The 21,456-nt window shown below is 50.9% G+C and overlaps 1 protein-coding gene across 2 annotated transcripts; it reads left to right on the top strand.

Annotated features, from left to right (window-relative positions):
• The first annotated feature begins 54 nt into the window (after positions 1–54).
• EDN3 (endothelin 3) lies at positions 55–20,820 on the top strand. Of its 2 annotated transcripts, none has more exons than XM_068524446.1 (5): positions 55–106; positions 738–1,026; positions 17,625–17,798; positions 18,860–18,940; positions 20,784–20,820. In XM_068524446.1, exons 1-5 carry the CDS (start codon positions 55–57, stop codon positions 20,818–20,820), a joined length of 633 nt encoding a protein of 210 aa, XP_068380547.1. The 2 variants fall into 2 exon arrangements, with proteins under 2 accessions (XP_068380547.1, XP_068380548.1); XM_068524447.1 differs by having other exon boundaries at positions 18,846–18,901; positions 20,780–20,820.
• Positions 20,821–21,456: the final 636 nt, after the last annotated feature.

The raw sequence follows: 21,456 nt of genomic DNA, 5'->3' as shown, positions 1-21,456 counted from the left end.
GCGGCCACAGGCGTCCGTCCTCCGGCCCGGTGCTCCCGCGGCCGACCGGGGTTCATGGAGCTGCGGCTGTGGTTCCTTTTCGGGCTCGCAGTGACCTCCGCCGCAGGTAAGCGGGAGGGGTGGCGCGCGGCTCCTGGCGCGAGCGCACACAAAAGGACCCCGGGACGGGCGGGGTGGGGGGCGCGGGGAAGGGGGCATCGCTGGCAGAGGCCTCTGGCCCCGGCTCGCCACCCCTGCAGGCGCCCGGGGGGCGGGCTGGGGGGCAGAACCTGAGGGCACGGACCCCCCGCGGGCTCGGGAGGTTGCAGCCCACACGCATGCTGGAGACCCGGGGCCCGGGGCGGACTTTGTCGATTTTTCGTGAAGTCGGGAACTTTTCCAAAAGTTTGCAGACGATTCACAAACTGTGCAAAATGACTGCAGAGTTTTCCGAAAGCCTGCACAATGCTTGCACGTTTTCAGCGGGCACAGATAGCTTGCAGGCTGCGCGACGAGAAGAGCTCCCAAGCTTTTCACCAAGGGTGCACGCAACTTGCAAACTTTTCAGAAACTGCGCGCCTAGCTTTGCACGCTTTTCCGAACCGCGGGCGTAGCTTGGAGACTTAACAGAAAGTGCCATTAGCTTGCAAACTTGGCAGAAAGTTTGGCTCTCCCCCTCCCCTGGGTCTTGGGGGATGGTGGGTGTCCGGGGCCTGCACCCTCGGCAACTCAGGAGCCCCTCCATCTGCCTTCTGCAGGATTGGTGCCTCGCCCCCAGCCTGGGGACGCTGGCAGGAGCGGCGAGCCCCGGGCCCCCTCTGCAGCCAGATCGGAGGGGGACACGGAGGAGACTGTGCCCACAACAGCAGTGCGCGGTCCAAGCCCCCGAAGCCCTGGGCAGGCGGAGGGACCTGGTCGGTTTGGGGAGCAGGCGGCCAAGGGGGGCCCTGTGCACCACCGAGCCCGGCGCTGTACATGTTTTACCTACAAGGACAAAGAGTGTGTCTACTATTGCCACCTGGACATCATCTGGATCAACACTCCTGAGTGAGTCAGCCCTGGCGGCGGGGGCTCCTGGGCCAGGCCCCTCTCTTCACACTCCGGGATGACCTGGTCCCATCCCAGCCTGGTCAGCCCAGAGCCCGCCTGGCACAGCCTTCAGCCCTTGCTAGGCTCTCCTGCCAGCCCAGGTCAGGTCTGCAGGTCAAGGGTGTGACCCCCATCCCCTCTGAGGGTCTGGCGCAGGAGAAACCCAACCCCAGAGTTTCTGATCCGGTGGAAGGGCGAGCCCTCCCTCTGCGTGAAATGAGCCAGCCAGAGGGATTAGACACCTGAGAAGTCCCTCTGGGAGGGAAGAAGCCCCGAAAGTTATCTCCTGCCCCAGGGGCTAAGTGGGCCTGGCCCCCCTTGCTGACCCTGCCAGGCTCCAAGGAGTTTCAGATTCCTTGAAAGCAGCCTGCTGTCTAGGGAGCACAGGGGTGGGCTTGGCAGGGCCTAGTGGAACCTGCCCTGTAGGGGTGAAATTCCATGGGTTTCGGGCTCCTTACCTCCTGGGGGGGCAAGCCCACGGGTCCTCCCCGGGCTGTCACCCCCTGCCCCAGACAGCTCCCCTTGTCCCTTCCGGTCCCTAAGAACTCTCTTACTGCAGGACCGAGACAGTGGCACCTGAGTTAGTTGTGGGGTCTCCTTGCTGTAAAGCCCACTCTCTCCCGAGGCCGTGGGCAGCGACTCAATTGAGGAACCCCTTCTGCAGAAACATCATCCTGCAAACTGTGAAGAGGGCTTGACCTTGCTCTGCTCACCAGCCTTTGGGCTTCGCCTTCCTGGTCTCTAAAATCTGGGACTTGGACCAGACGTCTCTAGATGTCTCTAGGTATTCTTGGGATCTCTTGGGCGTCCTGCTTGCACCTGACTAGGGATTCTTAGCCTTCCTGGAGCCCTTGGCCTGGAAAGGCAACTTTGCCACTGTGTTTGGAGCCCCTTGATTCGTGTCCTTCAGGGGTTCCTTCATTCCGAGCCGTCTAACCTCTGAGCACCCTGGGTGATATCTCGATGGGCCTCACATACCCACCTTGTTTCACCGATACCTTGAGGATGAAATGCAAAGGAGGGTGAACCTGGGGGGCCGAATGTGTTTCAAACCAGGTCATGAGCCGTCTAAGTACATCTGGGAGAGGACTGGAAAGTCACCCTGTTGTCCAGCATGGCAAGCAGGGCTGGCTCCAGCGGGGAGCCTGGACCTGTGCACAGGGTTCCAGCTCAGAAAGACCCTCATGGTTTAAAGTGTATTGTCGCCATCTTGAAATGCTTAATACGTTTTAAAAAAAAATCGAAGTATAGTTGACTTACAATATCGTGTTAGTTTCAGGTGTGCAGCGCAACAATGGAAATGCTTAATACTTTTTGAAGCAAGGGCTTCAAGGGCATTTTATCCCGGGTCCCCCAAAATGAAGCTGACCCAGGTGGCAGAATTTGCTTGCCGGGCTGTGTCCGATCAGGTTCCTACACATACCGTCAGCCCACAGTAGGGAGGGTGGGGCCAGGTCATAACAGTGATGTGTGCTGGGGAGGGACTCCTGGACGGGCTGTCACTGATTGCCTTCTATTCTCAGACAGTGATCAGGGTCACCTTCTCCTACAGCCCCATCACCCTGACACTTGTCCTTTCTGATTCTTATCTTCCCGGCATTGTCCTCTGACCAAATTAGCTTCACAGAACCCAGGACTGAGGGCAGCCTTGGTAGGAATCCCAAGCTGTGGATCTAGAAGGAGAAAGAAGAAAGCTAAGCAAGTTTGGGGCAGGGGGGCCTTTGCAGAGGAGAGGAGGGGAGGAAGGAGGGGATATTTGGAGGCCACCTTAGTTCTCTGCCTGTTGCCAAGCCCTGAGCAGTGGCTGCGGGAAGCGATTGTCACGAAGCCCTGTGACCTGGTGGGAATCCTGTCTCCCAGTTCTGAGCTGTCGTGTAGGGCCTGAGTTGAAGCCATGGGTCTTTGGCTTTTTCTAGGACAGCCAACTCGCTAACGTTCCCCTCACAGCTTGATTTACCTCTTCCCCTCTTCCCTGACCCTGATTCATTTTAAACACTAGGGGGAAAGGATTAAATATGGTGTTTGGGAGTTTCGTGAGCTACCCGGGGAAACAAAAAAAAAAATGACAATAGCCAGACTTGAGCATTTTGAAGTCAGACAAGCAACATAACTTTTATACGGAAGATGTTCCTGGATGGTCTTTCTCTGTCTTCCTTTCTTTTCCTCCTCCCTCCCTCCTTCCCTCTTTCTTTCCTTCCTTCCAAAAATTCTCTTTTGATATATGGACAGGTCCACTGGCAAACTTTAAAACATCTTGGATAAGATCGCGAAGTGAGGAAATGGGTTTTAGGGAACGTGGACCTTTGGAGAAATGGAAACATCTGAAAAATGGCTGCATTGAGCTAAACGGACGAGGGTAGCGTGCACCGAGGACTTTTCCAGCTTCTGCCCCCCACCCCTTAGCCGTCACCCCCTCTTCTTTAGCAGACCCTCTTGCTCTCTCGAAACTTCTCCAGGGTGTGAGTTGCATCCTGTCCCCACTGCTGGCTGTGCTGGGAACCCGCAGGAGTCTGGAGCCTCATGCCTAAATCGAGAGTCTTGAACTTCGGGTGATTTTCAGCTTCTGGTGTCTTTCCTTCTACTGCCTTCCGGTCACATGGAGGCAGAGGCAAAAATCCAGCTGTATCTCAGAAGGATGCTTGCAAGGTTGCAGGCATTCTTGGAGAATGGTTGTTTTGGCTGTGCTTAAGGACCCAAAATCTTCAGGAGGGATGCTGTAGTTACTGTATCTCACGTGGAAAGTTAAGGCTCGAGAGACCAGCTGCTCCCAGAGGTATTTTCTGGGTATGAGATCCAAGTTCTCTGGTTTCCCCACATCCTTCTATGCACTTGGTTCTTCCAGACCTGAGCTCGAGCAGCACCCAGCACGTAGTAGATCTCAGTAACGCTGGTGACTTCCTGTGAGGCCCTTGTCTTTGTTGTCACTGAGGTTCTGTCTGCGGGTCTTTCTCCCACAAATGAGGCGTGCTGTCCCAGGGCATGTGGGTGCTGCCAGAGGTCTCACATCCCTATAAACGTGTGCAGGAATGTGGATTTTTCTAGAGCTGTTGCCCATAACTTCCATTGTTTCTTCCAGAAGATCCGGGACCCCAAAGAGAAATGAACCAAGTGCATCCTGGGCACTGCCCTTCTTGCCCCTGGGGAGGCGGCTGAGATGGCAGCTCACCCACGGGACAAGGGATGCTCACGGCTCTCCTTGGCCACGTTAGGAAGCCCCGCCCCTCCCCTCCCCCCAGCAACCCCACCGTTGCCAACAGAAACAAAAACAAAACTCCACACCAGAGAAGAACACATCCCGTCTTATGGCCATGGAAAATTTGCCAAGAATAAGATAATAAGGAGAGAAGTAGGGACAAGTAGCCCATGTGCTTACATCCCTGTGCACTCGGGGTTGTTTTCCATGAGAATACTTCAAAAACAGGAGTGTCCTATGACATGGTGGGGGATTGTGTCTGTCAGGGTCTCCAGAGAGATGGAACTAATAGGACGTGTGTGTGTAGATATCTATGTGTATATAAACACACCACACACACACACACACACACACACACACACACGCACACACACACAGAGGAGCTGATGTTGCAGTCTTCAGTCTGAGGCATCCTGGAGGCAGAATTCCCTTCCTGCTCAGGGCACCTCACTCCTCTCTGTCCTCTCCTTCACCTGATTGGACGAGGCCCACCCCCATTATGAAGGGTAATCTGCTTTACTCAACATCTACTGGTTTAAATGTTAATTGCCTCTAAAATATACCTCCCTAGCAACATCTAGACTGGCATTTGGTCACATATCTGGGTACCATGGCCCAGCCAAGTTGACACATAAAAAATTAACCATCACGGAGCTCTCAGTGCTAATGGTACCCCATAGCAGGGCAGTCCCTCTGCCCCTGCTACTGTACACCTGGCTATGGAGTGAAACCACTCATTCTCAGATGGCCAGTGGAGTTAGCTGCAGGGCCCCCAGCAAGGAACCCTGCTCTGTTCCTTCCCACTTTTTTCCTGAGAATTGAGGGAAACTGCCATCTGTTAAATCCCTCCAAGGACATAATGAGGGAGGCATTGTGATGCTGTGACAGTGACCATGTTTCCAAACAAAAATATGAGCCACATGGGCTGACAAGTAGGAATGTATTTCTGGAAAGAGCAGTGCAGGATGTTTGGAATCACGGCTGTGGTGGAAAATCGGGGCTCTGTAATCTCGTGGGAAGACTCCAGACCCAGGAGCTCTGCCCTGTGTCCTGGATGTGACTCGCTGCATGGCCTGGGGGTGGTGCCACCCTCTCCCTGTGCCCCTGGGTAAGTTGCAGACATCAGTGTGACTCTAGGATGGTGACCTAACAAGATGATCAACCTGGCCACACTGACTCAGGAATGACATTTGTTTCCCCAAAGAAGCAGAGTAAAAATAATGATAACAAAACATTTTAATTGTATTTCAATGTATTCTACCACAAAAAGGCAACAATTCAACAGACTCACCTTTGCCTCCTGTGTTTTTCAAGAGAGATAGGTCAGCACGTTTCTAAGAAGGGACATTTTAAGTTGGAGAACATCCCAGAGGAATGGATGGATCTGGTTTGCCAGCCTCCCACTGATGTGGGGCCAGCTGCCCACCCACCATGTGATTTCAGAGACCCCAGTAACAGTCACGTGACCCGTGAGTCAGGACTGGGAGTATCGCTGCTGGAGATGCAGCTTTTGAGGCAGAAGGATAGTCTTTCTGAGCTTCGTCCTGATCATGTAGACGATGGTGATGATGGTGACAGTGGTCCACACTGATGTTGACCGTGACTTCTGTGAGTGAAGATGTGTGAGGATGACACGAGAAGGCGCGAGGGGCATTCTCAGCACAGTGTCTGGACTCTAGTAGACACTCAGTACCTCAAAGACATGACCACGCAGATAACTGTACAGCCCCTGGGGCTGCATAGCCCTTCCTGCCGCCCCACCTGCCGTATCCCAGTCTCTGATTGGAGAAGCCGGTGACTGGGAAGCTCAAGTCCTGCTGAGGTGGGCTTCCTTGGACCCTCCAACTGGTCTCGCGCTGCCTCCTGCAGTAACGCTGAGGAGCGCGCACCCGGGTACCTCAGTTTTTCCCTCCTCGATGGCCCTTGGTGCGTGGTCTATTAGCATTTGATTTGCATAAGGTTTACAGACCCTGGGAAAAGGTGTGTTTGGCTGACTGCTGATAAGCGGCTTGATAAGCGCTCTGGTGGCCAAAGGTTGTTACAGGCTTGATGAGATTTGGTCCTGCCCTTTCTGCCCCTCCTTTCTTGTTTGAGTCCTACTTACCTTGGTAAATAATTAGAATTTTGGGGAACAGGGCATGGTGTTCTCTGAAGGCACTGCCCTGGGCTCCCTCTGCTAAATGGGGAGGTGGGTACAGTGAAGCAGGGGAGAGGGAAGGGGTCTGGCATTTCAGGATAATTCAAATGATCTGTTTAGAACTTTTTTGTTGAACGATGAAATCTTAGTGCGGGTGAGTCCAACAGAATAGACACAATTTCCATGCACCCAGCACCGCCGGGGACCTGAGTGGGGGCCACTAGGAAGGGATCCCAGGAAATAACTACGGAATCTGTTTACAAAAATGGTAAATAAATAAGGACACATAAGAAGAGACTGTATCAGCCAGACTAGAAATGATCTTGAACTCAGGGTTCTGACTGATCTTGTTTTTACGCTCTGAGTTGTTTCCCTTCCATGTAACCATCTCCCCCTTGGAAATCTAGTAGACGTTTACATCCCAATTTTGAGTCTGGGTAGCAGTAGCTCAGAACATTTCACAGCAAGATGCGTCTTTAAAATTTGAGGGCCTCGGGGCTAAATTTCAGAGTTTGTTGGCAAGGTCGGCTCACACAAGGTGACCTTCCGGTTGGGTTCACTTGGACTGAAAGTCCCCTTTTCTACCCCAGAGTGGGTGTGAGGAGGTGAGATATCCAGGGACAAAGATGGGTTCGTTGAAATGCGTCTGATCCTGACTGGATGAGAAAGAGGCTTGAGGCTGGAAGGCAGTTTGATTTGCCTCGAGAAAACTCCGTACAAAGAGGTCGTGACCCTGCATGACCCTGGAGGGTGAATTTAGATTTCTGCTAGATGAAAGGGGCGTTGCAGCTAGGAACTTGGCCTTAAATCTGAAGGCAGATGAAAGGCTCTGACATCTCTGGTGCGGTATATTCCTGCAAGAATTTAAAACAAAGGAAGCTGGGCAGCAAACATTGCTTTCATTAAGGGGGTCCCACGGCTGGGTCGGAGCTCACAGGGCTTTGTACCGCCAGCTCTCCATCCCGCCCTGGGATGTGCATCTCAGCACGTCCAGTGGGGCTGCCTGGGGCCCCTTTCCTAGCTCCAGGGAACCCCGTGTCACTGACGCTCAGCTTTGGAGCACATAACAAATAGATCAACTGTTTAAGAGGGAAATGACCCCATCTCATTCTAAGTCATGTTTCGGTGGAAACGGAGACCTCCTTAAAATGGGACATGCATGTGCACACACACACACACACACACACACACACACACTTTCCCCCTATTTGGGATAGGAACCAATTTTTTTTTTTTTTTTTTTTTTTTAGGCATTAGCACACCCAGTCCCAGGAAGGCATAGCCTTTTTTTTTTTTTTTTAATTTATTTATTTATTTATTTTGGCCGTGTTGGGCCTTCATTTCTGTGCGAGGGCTTTCTCCAGTTGCGGCGAGCGGGGGCCACTCTTCATCGCGGTGCGCAGGCCTCTCACTATCGCGGCCTCTCTTGTTGCAGAGCACAGGCTCCAGACGCACAGGCTCAGTGATTGTGGCTCACGGGCGTAGTTGCTCCGTGGCATGTGGGATCTTCCCAGACCAGGGCTCGAACCCGTGTCCCCTGCATTAGCAGGCAGATTCTCAACCACTGCGCCACCAGGGAAGCCCTAGGAACCAATTTTATTTGGAAGGAAAATAAATCCGGGCAATGGCCACAATGTAGATGAGCTGCCGGTCCAGACACAGTTCAGGGGGTTTCTAAAGTCCTGCTCCCCCGCCGAGTCTCCCAGGAATGGACAGCAGGATAGGGCGTCCCCTGGCCTTTCTCATCTGCCCCGGCTCAGAATCTCGGGGGAGCCAAGAGCTTTGGGAGAACTTGGCAATGTTCAGAGCCCTGGACATCTTCTCTTCTTTCATAGCCTCTCAGGGCTGACTTAGCAGGAGGCCTTAATAAACAGTAACACTAGAACAGGGCAGCCAGCGAACCCTGTGCCCGGCCCAGTAATTTAAAAAACAGAAACAGATTCATGCATCCATGAGAAAGCCTCGGAGGCTGATGTGGCCGAGGTGCTGTGATCCTTTCTTGCTCAATGATGGCACGAACCGCCCACAGCTTGGGGAGCGGCCAACAGCTTTGCCAGAAGCCAGAAGCAAGTTGGCAAGAGAGCAGAGGTGTCTGTAGCTTTTCTGGGTTTTTCTAAATCTGATTTCCATGGGTTTCTTGCAGGGTGGAGAATAGGGTGAGGCTCATGACCCACTCTTTCAGGTGCAAACTTGAAGATGTCAAAAAGTAAAATAAAACTTAATGCGATATTTTTAAAAAGTCAAAATTAGTGCAAACATCACTAGTCATAATCAACCAAATATCGACATTTTTAATAAAGACAGGATCTGACCCTGTGCTTGGTTCTTGTTTGGGGATAAAGCCTGCCTCTCTAGAGGGACTCAAGTCTTCTTAGTTTGAGGTAAGCAATCAAGTGATCAGAGCTACCACAGGATGCAAACAATTAGATTAGGAAGAAAATGAGTGTCTTTATTTTTGTTGCCATGGCGAGCATGTCTTCCTTCAGTAGGACTTTTCATCCTTAAGATGAAATCTCCTGAAAATTAGCAACGGTGTCTTCTCTTGCTTCCTGTGGGTTATTTAAAGGCATGTGTGATGGTGTCTGTACTTTCTTTTTTATCCCTGTACAAATACCCCCATTCTTAAAAAAACACCTGCTCCTTTTACCCCTTCTGTTTCCACTGCTGGGAACTATTTTGAGCCACATCTGTCTGCAGCTTTGCATAAAGTTATAATGAGGCCATGCCAGACAGACGTGGATTGCTCATGCCTACATTCGACCTGGAATTCGTTAGGGTCACTGGGGGTTGGGGAGAGAAACTCTAGCCTAACTCATGTGGACGCATTTGGGTTGTACCAGATGGAGGGGAAACCAGCTAATCTGTTGGATTCCATAGATGGCTTCATTCTCCAAATATTGCAGGCGTTTGTTGCCCTAACTTTTTTTTTTTTTAAAGCTGTCACTCTTGGAAATCCCACCCCACACACCGAACACAGAAGGCTTTTTCTGCCGTTCTCCCTTGCTTTGACCACTGGTCAAATACCCTTCATTCAGAGCCCCTGTGTCTGCATTAGGGGAGGAGGCTGCCGTGTCCAGGGGGCTGATGGGATGATATAACCTGTGGCTTTGGGGTGATTTTTAAGCTCAGTTATGTGGCGGTAGGACGTGGGAGAGTCCTACTCTTTGGGCCAAAGCTTTCTAAATAACAGTTGGTGAGATCCTGGGAATCTCTCTGCTTGGGTGGGGTAGAGAGCCCACATTTCATTGTGGTTTAATTGCTGGAGAGAAGGGCTTGGCCCTGCTCTAGGATTTGTGCTGTTTGGAGATGCTCAAGTAACAGTGAGGGCGTTCGGGAATCTCTCGATGGAAGTTGGAGCTGGACGGACCTTCCGGAGAGCCAGTGATTTCATTTGTCAACCCCAGAGAGAAGCCACTCACCTAGGGCCTCTCAGGGAGCTAGTCTTCAATTTGGGCCAGAAACCTGGGTCTGTCTGCCGAGGGAAGCCTCTGGTTTTGTCTCTGAGGCCTCATCCATCCGGGTAGCCTGGTTTCTTCCTCACGTGTCTGCGGAAGTTACTAGCAAGACATGGTTCTTCCATTTCTAGTGATCTAGAGACCATATTCTCTCTAGAAGAACCTCAAAGAGGGGCCGACTGAGGACAACGATAGTGAAATCCAGTGACTCAGCCAGGAATTCTGTACATTTGGCAGACTGGGCATGGCCTAGAAGAAATGGCCAATTGAGACCTCCTTCCCTCCCTCCTTTCTCCACATAGCAGACCTTTGTTATTGAGATGTTGAGGTGTTATTGGGCACCTGCTCTGAGCCAGGTACTGCCTGGGCTGCCCTGGGTGCCGAGGTGAACAGGCAGAGACCAGCTGTTACCAACCCCGGGGGACAAGAAGGAAGCCACACCTGCAGCAGAGGTGAGGAACGCCCCCATTCCTTGGGTCCGATTGATGGAGAGTCAATGTTCTCTTTGAAAATGTATGTAATTCTGGTAAAATTCCCCAACAACCAAGTCCTGGACAAATTCAAAAATCATGTGTTGTTTTTTTGGGGGTGGGGGTGGGGGTGGGGGGAATGTCTTAAAAAAAAATTAATCTCCAACCCACAGCACATTGCTCACTCTCTTGATATTTCGAAATGCTCTGGGGTCATTGGCTATTTCTGAGGCTGCAGGAGGACTTTCTCCATTGCCAGGTGGTGGAGGAACAATTTGCCTTGGGATCCTCCCACTTAGAGATGCGGGGATTTTCTGCAGAAGTAAAGCTACAAATTGCCAGTTCACTTTATGTTGTTTATGAGCATGAAGTTTGTGTCGTATTCTTTAGAACCAGAAAGTGTATGTGTGTGTTTCTGCTTGCATAACGAGGTCAAGGAGGAGATATAGTTTGGCTATGTTCTTTCCTGGAGGTTGGAAGGGCACCCAGTGGTTGTCTGGCACAAGGCCTGTCCCAAGCAGACTTTCACAGGTGTTTGGTGAGTGGACAAGGAGTCAAGTCACTGCAGGGTCAGCCTTGTGATGTGGTCAGCCAAGTATCTGGGGGTTGGGCTCTGAGCGTCATGGGGTCATATGCTTGCTTCCACCTGCCCAAAGGACAGTGTGATCCAAACCAAACATTTCACAGTGGGCATACCTGGGAAGAAAGGCTTCCAGCCAGCTTCGTGGGCTAGGTTTTGTCCTGATTCGGAACATATTCTTTTGTGTTTGTTTCGATGAAGAAAATCTCTACTTGTCCTTGTCAGCGGCAGAGACTCCGGGTCTTTCTATGAAGCCCAAGAGATCATGGTTGCATCCATCTGGAGAAAGTGAGTTCCAGGGTCAGCTAGAGGTCACTGGTCGCAAGCAACAGAAACCTAGTGTTGCTAACACAGCATAGGAGTTTATTGGGAGGACACAGCGTGGCCCACAAACTGGAAGGGAGGGAGAAGCAGCACCAGGCTTAGAAAGGAGAGGTACCAAGACAGGACTGGGGGTCCCAGTGGGAGCACAGTCGAACAGACAAGGCAGGACGGAGCCACCTGGCAAGTAACAGCTTCAGAGTATTTTCTGACCTTGAATTGCTTTGCTCAGGAGTCTTGGGAGGGAGAGGGTGTGATGGGCCAGCTTGGGTCACCTGTTGAGTCCTGAGGCAGGGGAAGGTGAGACTGTCAATGGACAGTCTCTGCACGACCTCACACAGGGAGGGAGGGATAATTCCCCAGGGGAAAGATAAGAGATTGGATTCCAGGAGACAAAAACAGCCAGCGGTGATTCCAGGCTCTAGAGAATTCTGGGCTTTTAAGTCCTTCGAGAGGGGTACTCCTCTCTCTGAGCTGGTGTTTCCCTCTTGCCTCTATGTCTTTGTGCAAAGTGGCAGTGGAGGGGGGGTGGTCCAGTAGATGCTTGTTGAAGTGAATGGATGCTTTTATAGGCCTTTGAATATTCAGCCACTTCCTGTAGTTACTTCATCCTGTCTTACTCTTAAACAGAGTTCTTAGCTAGCAGTTTTTTCTGGCTAAGGTTACAAAGACAGTCAGTGAAGTTGATCCACACTTTCTTCCTTGCCCAAGAAGATATTTTGAAGCTTGAGAGAGCAAGTGAGTGGTGTCTTCTAAGGAAGGAATTTAATAAAATCTGAAATCAAGCCCTAGTTAGAAAGCATGTTGGAGTCCCGAAGTTGATTCTCTGGGGAGTGTTGGGGGGGTAGTATCTAATGACTGCTGGTGCCTGGCAGCTGGGGCTGCTGCCCCTGCCTGTCTGCCTACCCCTGGGAAACAGTTGTTCCCCTTCCTCTCAGCTGCAGGACCGGTCAGCAGAGTCGCGCCTTCTGTACAGTGTGTCCCAAAGGCGATCCTGCCCTTGCTTTCCCTTTCAGAAGGAAAAATGTGAACCAGAGAAGACAGAGCATCAACTTGATGTTCTGACCGTGAAGTGAAAATGTTCTGTTTGTTGGGGAGACACTCCGCTAGAACCTAGGCTTTTTGAATTGATAATGACAGCACCTTTATTTGTAAAAATAGTAGCAGGTGCTAATTTTGTCACCATGTCACTTGACCTGTCTGGCTTTGCTTTATGGGACAAGCCACTAGAGCAGGGGTTGTAAACTGAGATGCCCCTGAGGGCTAGACAGGTGAGAGAAGCAAGCAAAGAAGGACAGATACAGGGACTGGGGCCAAATAGAGAGCTTGAGCCAGGCTCTGACAGTATCACTCAGCTCCAGACACCTGCTGCCATGTTGGAGTGTGGGGTTGGAGTGAGTATAACTTCCAGTTATACAAGAGAAGCTGGAAATTGTGATGTTTATGTGAAATTTTCAGATTAAAGAAAAACCACCCTCTTTTGATTGGATGAAGCCCACAAAAATGCCAATTTGCTAACCTCTGTACTAGATTAAAACTGTGTGTGTACAGGGCCACTGGTTTGTCTCATTCATGGATGTTCACCCAGAGTCTAGTCCAGGGCCCATACATTGAAAACCACTCCACAAATATTCGTTGAGTGCTATTCAGTGTTGGGGGGCAGGATATGATAACTGGGTCTTCAAGGACAATTTGATAAACTTTCCTGAGAATTTAGAATTTGGCCAGTGAAGCTCCTTTTGCTGCTTCTGGCTGACCCTTGTGAATATCTGTTTCCCTCCTTTCACTTCAGGGACTGAAGCCAATTTTCCGATCAGAGAGATGGAGATGGTTGATTCGTTTAGGAAAAGGCAACAGTGAACTTAAAAACAGATTCTTAAAAGAAACATTCAACTTTCCTTATTTAAAAACTTCTTGTAGAAAGAAATAAAGTTCTTCCAGTGTGATGATGCAGATGAACAATGAATACAGGAGATTTGGAAGTTTAGTATTTAACATTTATGTGTGACATATAGGAGAAAATGTTAAATGGTATATTTGACTCTGGCACCACCATCACTGAGCAAATAATGAATGTTCTGACCACATACACTGAGAACAATTTATTATACAAATACACACAATGCTAGACATTGCCTATGTGAATGTTTTGGGGTGTTTTGTCTAAGAGCACTCGGACTCATCTTCTCATCTGCTTCTGTTTTGTTTGGAGCTCTGTGTTATAACTAGAACATTAACAGGTGGAAGAGCTGACTACTTTTACAAAGAATTGTGTTCTCTAAGCCCCACTGTAAAACACAGGCTAAACCAAGGTCAGATGGTGTGCTGGTCAAAGTTCTCAGCCGATTTAACTTCATTTTCCTGGTTCCATCATTAGGTCCTTCCAAGTCACCGTTCAAGAAACATTCAAGAAATGATAAAGGTACCAAAACAATTAAAACATGAGTGCTTATTGGACAGACAGTGTAGAATGATGGACCAGCCAAAAGGAAGCCTGGCAAAGAATGGCATTGCTGTGCCATGCGGCACTCTGGTTCCTTCTTACCTGTCTTTATTACTTAGTCACACATCTCAAACGCAGGCCTGGTAGATGGGGTTTTTCTGCCTGGTACAACTCACTTGAATTCCCAGACCAAAAAAAGCAACAATGGCAGCCACATTAATTCACCACTAGGAGCTCTTTGCTAAGCATTTTTCATGCAGTGCAGTGTATCATTCAGTCCGTCTGACAACCCTTTCATAGATCAGGAAACTGTGGAGCGGGTGGAGTGCTCATCATGTAAGTGCTTTACAACATAATAATGGGATGACTAGGTAACCTTTCTCTGTGCTCTGTGTACCTTGCACATACCTGGGCGTATTGGCTTGTCAGGTTTCCTTTACCTGTACTGTTTTCATACACCAGTAGCATGTGAACTCCTTAAGGCCTTTCTGCATCCTCATCACACTTAGACTAATACCACAGAGATACAGGCAGACCTTGAAAATACTGTGGATTTGGTTCCAGACAGCCTCAACGAAGTGAAAAAGCAAGTCACACGAATTTTTTGGTTTCTAATGCATATTAGAGTTATGTTTATGCTATACTGCAGTCCATTAGGTATGCAATAGCATTATGTCTAAAAAAATGTATATCCCTTAAAAAATACTTTATTGCTAAAAAATGCTAATCATCGTCTGACAATGCAGGGTTGCCACAAAGCTTCAATTTGTAAAATCCATAATATCTGTGAAGTGCAATAAAATGAGGTATGTCCAGATATAGTGGATGCTTGGCAAGTGTTGGAAATTCTTTGTAATGAATTTTGTGGTTGTTGAATGTTTTAGGTTGGAGAGAATCCAGTCTTATTGGACTAGTTTATCTCACAATCAACAACCAGTTGCTTAATTAATAGTCTTCATTTGCTCAGCCTTGTACTGGGTCCACAGCAGGTGCAAAAGAAGTAGCCCTTTCTTGTACTCTTGAGGAGCTGGTATCCACTCTTAAACCTAAAGACACCTAGGGGCTTCCCTGGTGGCACAGTGGTTAAGAATCTGCCTGCCAATGCAGGGGACACGGGTTCGAGCCCTGGTCCGGGAAGACCCCACATGCCACGGAGCAACTAAGCCCGTGCGCCACAACTACCGAGCCTGCGCTCTAGAGCTCGCGAGCCACAGCTACTGAAGCCCGCGCGCCTAGAGCCCGTGCTCCGCAACAAGAGACGCCAACGCAACGAGAAGCCCGCACATCTCAACGAAGAGTAGCCCCCACTCGCCACACCTAGAGAAAGCCTGTGCACAGCAATGAAGACCCAACGCAGCCAAAAATAAATACATTAATTAATTAATTAATTAATTTAAAACAATACATATATATAGAAAAAAGAAAGACACCTGCCCTGGGCCCTGTGGCGTAGAGGGTGCCTCTGACCCTCCTCTGGCCATATCTCCCACCCCATTGCAAGGAGTCTATGAGACTGAAAGCCATATACCCCTTCTTCTAGACCATGTTCCAGGTATTCACGATCCTGGAATCCCTCTACTCAGATGTCCCTGAGCCCACTTCCAGGGTCTGATACCCACGGACAGAACAGGGCTCCAGCACATCTCCCAAGGCCTACAGGGTGGTCAGGGGACAGCTGCTTGTGGAATGGCGGGTAGATGGAGCTTGGCCTGCATGTGGGATGGAGCAGGTTGGAAGGCAATGTACCTTGTGCTGCCATGTTCCAACACGGAACTCCAAGGAGCCCCAGAATCCTAACATCAAGCTCCAACTTCCAAGATGTTTTGAAGCTGAACTCTCTTATTTAAGCACTTATCAGATTGATTTAAAAACCTTTTAAGTTTTCGACCTATGGGAGGTGGGCCTTTGTTGGAGCTGGAACTCTTGATGGGGGGGCGGGCCTTCTGTGGTCTGGACCATCTCTTAAGTCCTCTGGTTCATAGCTTTCGTCATCCCCCACCGGCTTCCAGGTCAGCCAGCGGAGTGTGCACCTGGGGCTTGGAGCAGGGGTTTCCTGCCTCCATAAGCATTCTTGGAAAGTTACAAGGGCTCATTTGCATACTAGCTCCTCCCACGAGGCTGCTGGGAAAGCGCTTAGCGGTTCTCTATTACCAAATACAACGTAGCCTTGTTTGCTCACTAAAAACACTTTGTGCGTTTGCAAAGTTGAGTGGCTCTGCGCACACAAACGCCTAATCCACTGACAGCAATTTCAAAATCGCAGGTCTTGCTGTTGATGGAAAAATGGGAGCCTTGGTTGTTATTCCTTGTGTGTAATTTTCACCAAGAAATGGGGGTCTGGGTTTAATGTCAACACCTAGAGATTTAATGTGGCCCTATTACTGGAAATCTATACCTTTAGCCAAATCCTGCCTCACCACAATGTCTGTATTGTTTTGCTACCTCACCCCCACCCCTATTTCCCATTCCTGAGAAAAGATGGGGTTTTAGCCAAGATTCAGCTCAGAAGGGGACTGGCCCCTGCTTGCTTTCTCTATCCTGTGAGCACAGACTGCTCAGTACTGGGCCTGCTTGGATCCAGGGAAGCCACTACAAGGCCATTTCTCAACTCACTTCGGTGGGAGGGAGTGGGGAGAGGGGAAAAGAGAGAGAGGGTGGGGTTATGGGGTTATGTTCTTAGCTCCAGTCTCCTGCCCAGCAGGGAACAGGTTCGTTCCAAGCATCAGGTCACGATGGGGCACCCCCCCCGACTCTGCCCTCACCGCCCCAGAAAGGCTCCATGGCATGTGTTTCAAATTAAAGGAAATTCTATTTGATGCTATTTTGAAAATGCACAGAGAATGTCAGAATCCCTTTTGAGGTGGATGATTGGTGATACTCTGGGGCTCACAGAAACCAAGGTGGAAGATCTCGGGGACTAGTGGGAAAGCCAAGACTTATTGGAAAAGTAACTTTTGGCCACATGTGTTTCCTCTAGTTATTAGTAATCTGTCCCCCAAATCCTGTTCAGTAGTGCTAATGAATTAAGCATATGCTTTTAACTTTTTCCCACTGAATTGCCTGGCCGTGTCCTCCCATCCCTGGAGAGCAGTGGTTTGGATGGACACGAGCATAAGAAACAGATGTAAACATTTATTGTTTCAAATGACACCATCACCCTCGTCCCAGCTCCAACCATAAATGAAATGGATAAACAGTTTCATAAGAAGACTTTTCCCAAGGTCAGTTCTGTCCTCGGCTGAATCTCACAGGGCACAGAGGGTTCCCCTGACGTTTGTGGCTTTGAGGAAGCCGTGTTCAGGGGCCAGGATGTGTCTCTAACGGCCGTAATTGGATTTGTCCTATTCCAGTTAGTGCAGACTATAAATATGATGTGCTCACGGAAGAAATTCGGTGGCCAGCAGGGCGGGAGCCAGGGCCGGCCTTGGGCTGCGGGTTTGGAAGGCATCTTACTGGTCTGGAAGACCAGGCTCAGGTGCCGCTGGCTCAAGGATGAAGACTGGGGTCAGCGTTCGGGTCAGCAGGACTGTCCATGTCAGGGGTTTGAGTGCTGGAAGGAAAACCAGAACTTCCCTGGAAGGACCCGGGCTGGGAGGCGTGCTGGCCATGGTTGGGTCTTGAAAAGACTAAAAATGCATCCACCCGGCGTCTGCTTGCTCCCTCCGCAAGAGGAGGCCATCGTCCATCTCCCCCAGGGTCTCCCCATCTTTCCATCCTGGCTGCCCCAGCCCACTGCCTGGGGAGTAGGGGGTAGCGGGGATGAAGGATCCACTCCAGAGTCTTCCCAAGGCCTAAAGTGCAGGGGAGGGTGTGGATACCAGTTCCTGGGACAGGACTGCACCGCCTGCCTCATCCCCACCCAGGCCCACCATCTCGCACGCCCTCGCCAGCTCCACGAGCAGGGAGGCTGGGGCGGTTCGTCCAGACGTGGCCCTGACCTTTCTCTGTCCTTTGCAGACGGACTGTGCCCTATGGACTGTCCAACTACAGAGGCAGCTTCCGGGGCAGGAGGTCCGCCGGGACCTTGCCGCACAGCTCACAGCCGTCGAAGGGGACGCCGCGCTGCGCCTGTGCGGAGAGCGGGGACGCCGCCTGCGTGCACTTCTGCGCCTGGACCCCGGCTGCCCGCGGGTACGACCCCCTCCCTGGCTTTCTGCATTTCCAGAGATCGGTTGCCCTGGGCCGTGTGGGTGCAGCAGGGTTCTGCCTGTTCCGCCCGACGCGGTCCTGCAGGCGGGGAGGGGGCGGGCTGCACGCCAAGGGTGCCGCAGCCGCGTCCCTTCACTGCCTTTCAAAGCAAGGCCTGCAACGTGGCCACGGCCGTGTCTGGTCTCCAGACGTATTTCTTCTGGACTGCACAGCAATCTGCCAAAATTTGAATAAGTTGCCAACACTTAAAAATTGCAGAATCACCCCCCTCCTCAACAAATGCATATTTTTAGCTTCTCTAAAAATAGCAAATGGGACCATCTGGTGTCACCAGCCCACATCCCCTCTTGGCCGGATAGGCTGGAACCAAGTGAGGGCCACTCAGGTTCTAGTGGGACATGCAACGTCCATTCACCTGTGTCACTCATCATCTTACTTGGTGGCCCCCCAGGCCCCCGAGTTTGAGACCCTGTAGTCTACTCTAACTGCTGGAGAGAAGCTTGTGAGTCACTGTGGACTTGAATAAATAAGCAAGACCCTAGGTTCGACCCGTGGTAGCCATGTAAGCTGGTTTTTACTACTCATGCTCCTCGGTCCTCTTTTTCTTTACTTTGGGCCAAGATCCATCAACCCCGCCAGGCAGAGCTGCCTTGTAAAGCCTCTTCCAAGAGCCGTCGCTGGTGGGATGGGACCTCCAGGCACTTCCTGAGCAAGTAAAATGCACAAGCAGAGGGGCTTTCTATGCGGCAGGTGCTGTGGTAGCCAGGGTCCCAGGATCTGCTGTCCAGAAACCCCAGCGCCAACCACATTTTTCTTCTTGGCTCCTTAACATCTGATGGATAACTGAGTAGTGTGGGTGGAGGTTGGACTCTGGTAGGAATCCGCCCACCATGTGCTCAGCCTTCAGAAACTGTGCCTGAGATGCGGACCTGGGGGACCGCGCTCGTGTTGGTGGGAAGAGGAAATCATTCGTAATTGGACGCTGAAGAACCAGCCCTGTGGAAATGTGGCTTGATTCATTCAAACCAGCTCTCTCCCCACAGGAATTCAAGGACGGCACGAACACCTGACAGAGAAGCAGGAAAGCAGGCCAGCGGTGCTGCCGGGGGCGTGCGTCCGAGGAGGTGAAGCTGCTTTCTGAGTCGCTGCCACATGGGGGGCACGGAGGACGTGTGGGGCGCACCTGGTCTGTGCGGGCGGCCAGCGGGACACCACGTGTGGTGGGCATCCACAGGCAATGGTGCTTTTGGTAGATCACCCCTGGGGACAGAACAGCCTAAAGCTGTGGACCGCCTGCCCTGCATCTTAGGAGCTGAGTCCTGCGCTCCCTGTAGCTTTTGAGCAGTGATGTCCAGCCCTGGATTTCACCAGGTCTGGACAAATCTCACCGATCACTGCCTCTCAGAGCCCCTGCAGGCTCATCTATCGGTGCCCATGTTGCTCCTCTGCTCCCATAGCAACTGGTGGTCTCTACAAAAAGAATCATTTCTTCTTTTCAGCAGCTGATTCTGGACAGAGGTGAATTATAGCAGCTGGGCACCAGGCCCTCCGAGTCCTCCAGTTCATTTTAGGAATTTTTTTTTTAACCCACTTGTCTTTTTTGTATGATCCTGAGGGTTTCCTGCAGCCCAACTGGGTTTATTTGTCATTCAGTCGATCAGAAATCGTTATTACTGAGTCGCCTACACATCTGCAATGGGATGGTAATTGATGTTCATAGTAATGACCTGGGGCGGGGCTTGGGGTCCTACAGGGTCTGATCAAGGGAGGATGAAACCCTGTTTGGTATCCAGGAGGCTTTCCGAATTGGTGGCAGATTGCTTTGAGTCGTCTGGAGAGGGTTCTGTCAGCATCCACAATAAAAATGCAGAGGAGAGGCAGAGACAGACCCCAGGAGAGCATGAATTAGGCCCCAGCTGGTCCCCACTTTGCCTCTTCTTCCTTCTTCCTTTTTCTCCTCTTCCTCACCCCAAACCCAAACCCAAACCCTTCTCCGCAAGGGAGGGATGTGATTAAAACCACCATCCATCGTGGCATTTATTCAATTCAGCAAAGATTTGTTGAGCACCTGTGATGTGCAGGGCACCGTCCTAGATGCTGGGGACACCACAGGGAATAAGGCAGAAGGTCAGCCTTCCTGGCACTTAAATAGTGGGGGAAACAGATAGCAAACCAATACATTAAACACAGAGTAGGGCATGTGAAGGAGAGCAGGAAGCAGGCTGGGGGCAGGAAGTGTTGGAGGGTGGCTGCAGTTTGGGTGGACAGGGGTGGTCTCACTGGCCAGGTGACATTGGCATAAAGAACTGGAGGAAGTGGGGAGGGGTGAGCCAGAGGGATGAGGAAGGGAAGGGGATGTCAGGCAGGGGAAGGGTAAGTGCAAAGGCCCTGTGGTAGGAATGTGCTGTGCTGGGTGTGTTCTAGGAAGGCAGCAGAGGCCAGCACAGAAAAAGCACTGGTTGCTTTTGCTGTTGGTGTTATCATTCTGTTGGATGTTCAGGAGATGAGAACGGTGGCACAGATATCCCACTGGGGCCTGGAAAGGTGCTTCTTCTAGGTCTTTACGTTGCATGTCAAGCTCCTGTAAGACGCTTTACTTGGGAAGAAAAAGTCTTTCCTTATAAGCACGGTCCCTACTTTCTTGCAAGACTCAAGTTAGTAATCTCCAGATTGACATTCTCAGAGTGGAAGCTGCTGCCATCCTGAGCTTGTGATCATCAAAGATGGGACCAGCCTGTGGGAGAGAGAACTCGCCGTGGCCACGTCAGCAGCGATGATTGTGTTCACACCTTCCCAGGTGGATGGCAGGCTCTGAAATTGCCTAGAAGCTCTGGCAAGGAGGTTCCGTTCAAAACAGGGAACGGGCTAGAGATAGGCTGGGGAGACGTCTCCTCTTTCAGCCAGCAGAGAGCTCTTCTTTTGTAACAGGCCTCTTTTTTTTTCTTTTGCCCCCCTTTTCCGAGATAGGTTAAAGTCAAGGCCAGACAAAGCGAGTAGGCTTTAGACCTCCACCATCAAATGCTTGCCCCGGCAGTGGACCTCCCTGCCTCCCAGGCTCTGCCTGCCCTTTCAGGAGCCCCCTGGGAGAGGGTCCTGCAGCGGGAAGGCCTCAGTTATGGCTTCTGCTCGGTTCACATTTCCACCTCTTTGAGGACAAGAAATGAGTTTTGCCTGGGGGAGAAAACCCACTCAAAGGGTCCTCACTTAACAATACAGCCCTTCCCCAAGAATGCCCCATCCAAAGACCCCAGTTTCCCTAATGGGTAAAACGATCCCAGCTGTGCCCTGGGGCCCGACGCCCAGGGCTCCGGTTTCATGCAGGAAATTGTTTGCGGAGAGGTATGGCACGTTGCAAAGCCACTTCTCTTGGAGAATAAGTGGACTTCAAGCTAACTCTTTGCAAATGTAACCCCGTGTCCATGTTGGAACAGATGCAGGCCCTGGCAGGAGCATGCCGACGTCTGAGCCCTCACATGGGGCAGGCGTGGGGTGTGAGCCACTGAGGCCGCCCAGCGTCAACTTGAGACGCAGATCACAGCTGTACAGGTTTGATGAGTTTGAAGCTTATAGGATTTAGACAGGCATTTTCAGCTGTGCTTGGTCCCACTAAAAGAATGTATCTCCAAAAAAAAAAAAAAAA

This window comes from Eschrichtius robustus, chromosome 16, assembly GCF_028021215.1.
Source record: "Eschrichtius robustus isolate mEscRob2 chromosome 16, mEscRob2.pri, whole genome shotgun sequence".
Lineage (NCBI taxonomy): Eukaryota > Metazoa > Chordata > Mammalia > Artiodactyla > Eschrichtiidae > Eschrichtius > Eschrichtius robustus.
The sequence above is the reverse complement of the archived record's forward strand: the minus strand, read 5'-3'. Positions and strand labels throughout refer to the sequence as shown.

Excerpts from the sequence above, each read along its gene's own strand:
- EDN3 (XM_068524446.1), top strand. The coding sequence starts at position 55 with ATGGAGCTGCGGCTGTGGTTCCTTTTCGGGCTCGCAGTGACCTCCGCC. Across the intron at positions 107-737 it reads CGCAGTGACCTCCGCCGCAG|GATTGGTGCCTCGCCCCCAG; the intron begins GTAAGCGGGAGG and ends TGCCTTCTGCAG. Across the intron at positions 18,941-20,783 it reads GGGGGCGTGCGTCCGAGGAG|GTTAAAGTCAAGGCCAGACA; the intron begins GTGAAGCTGCTT and ends TTTCCGAGATAG.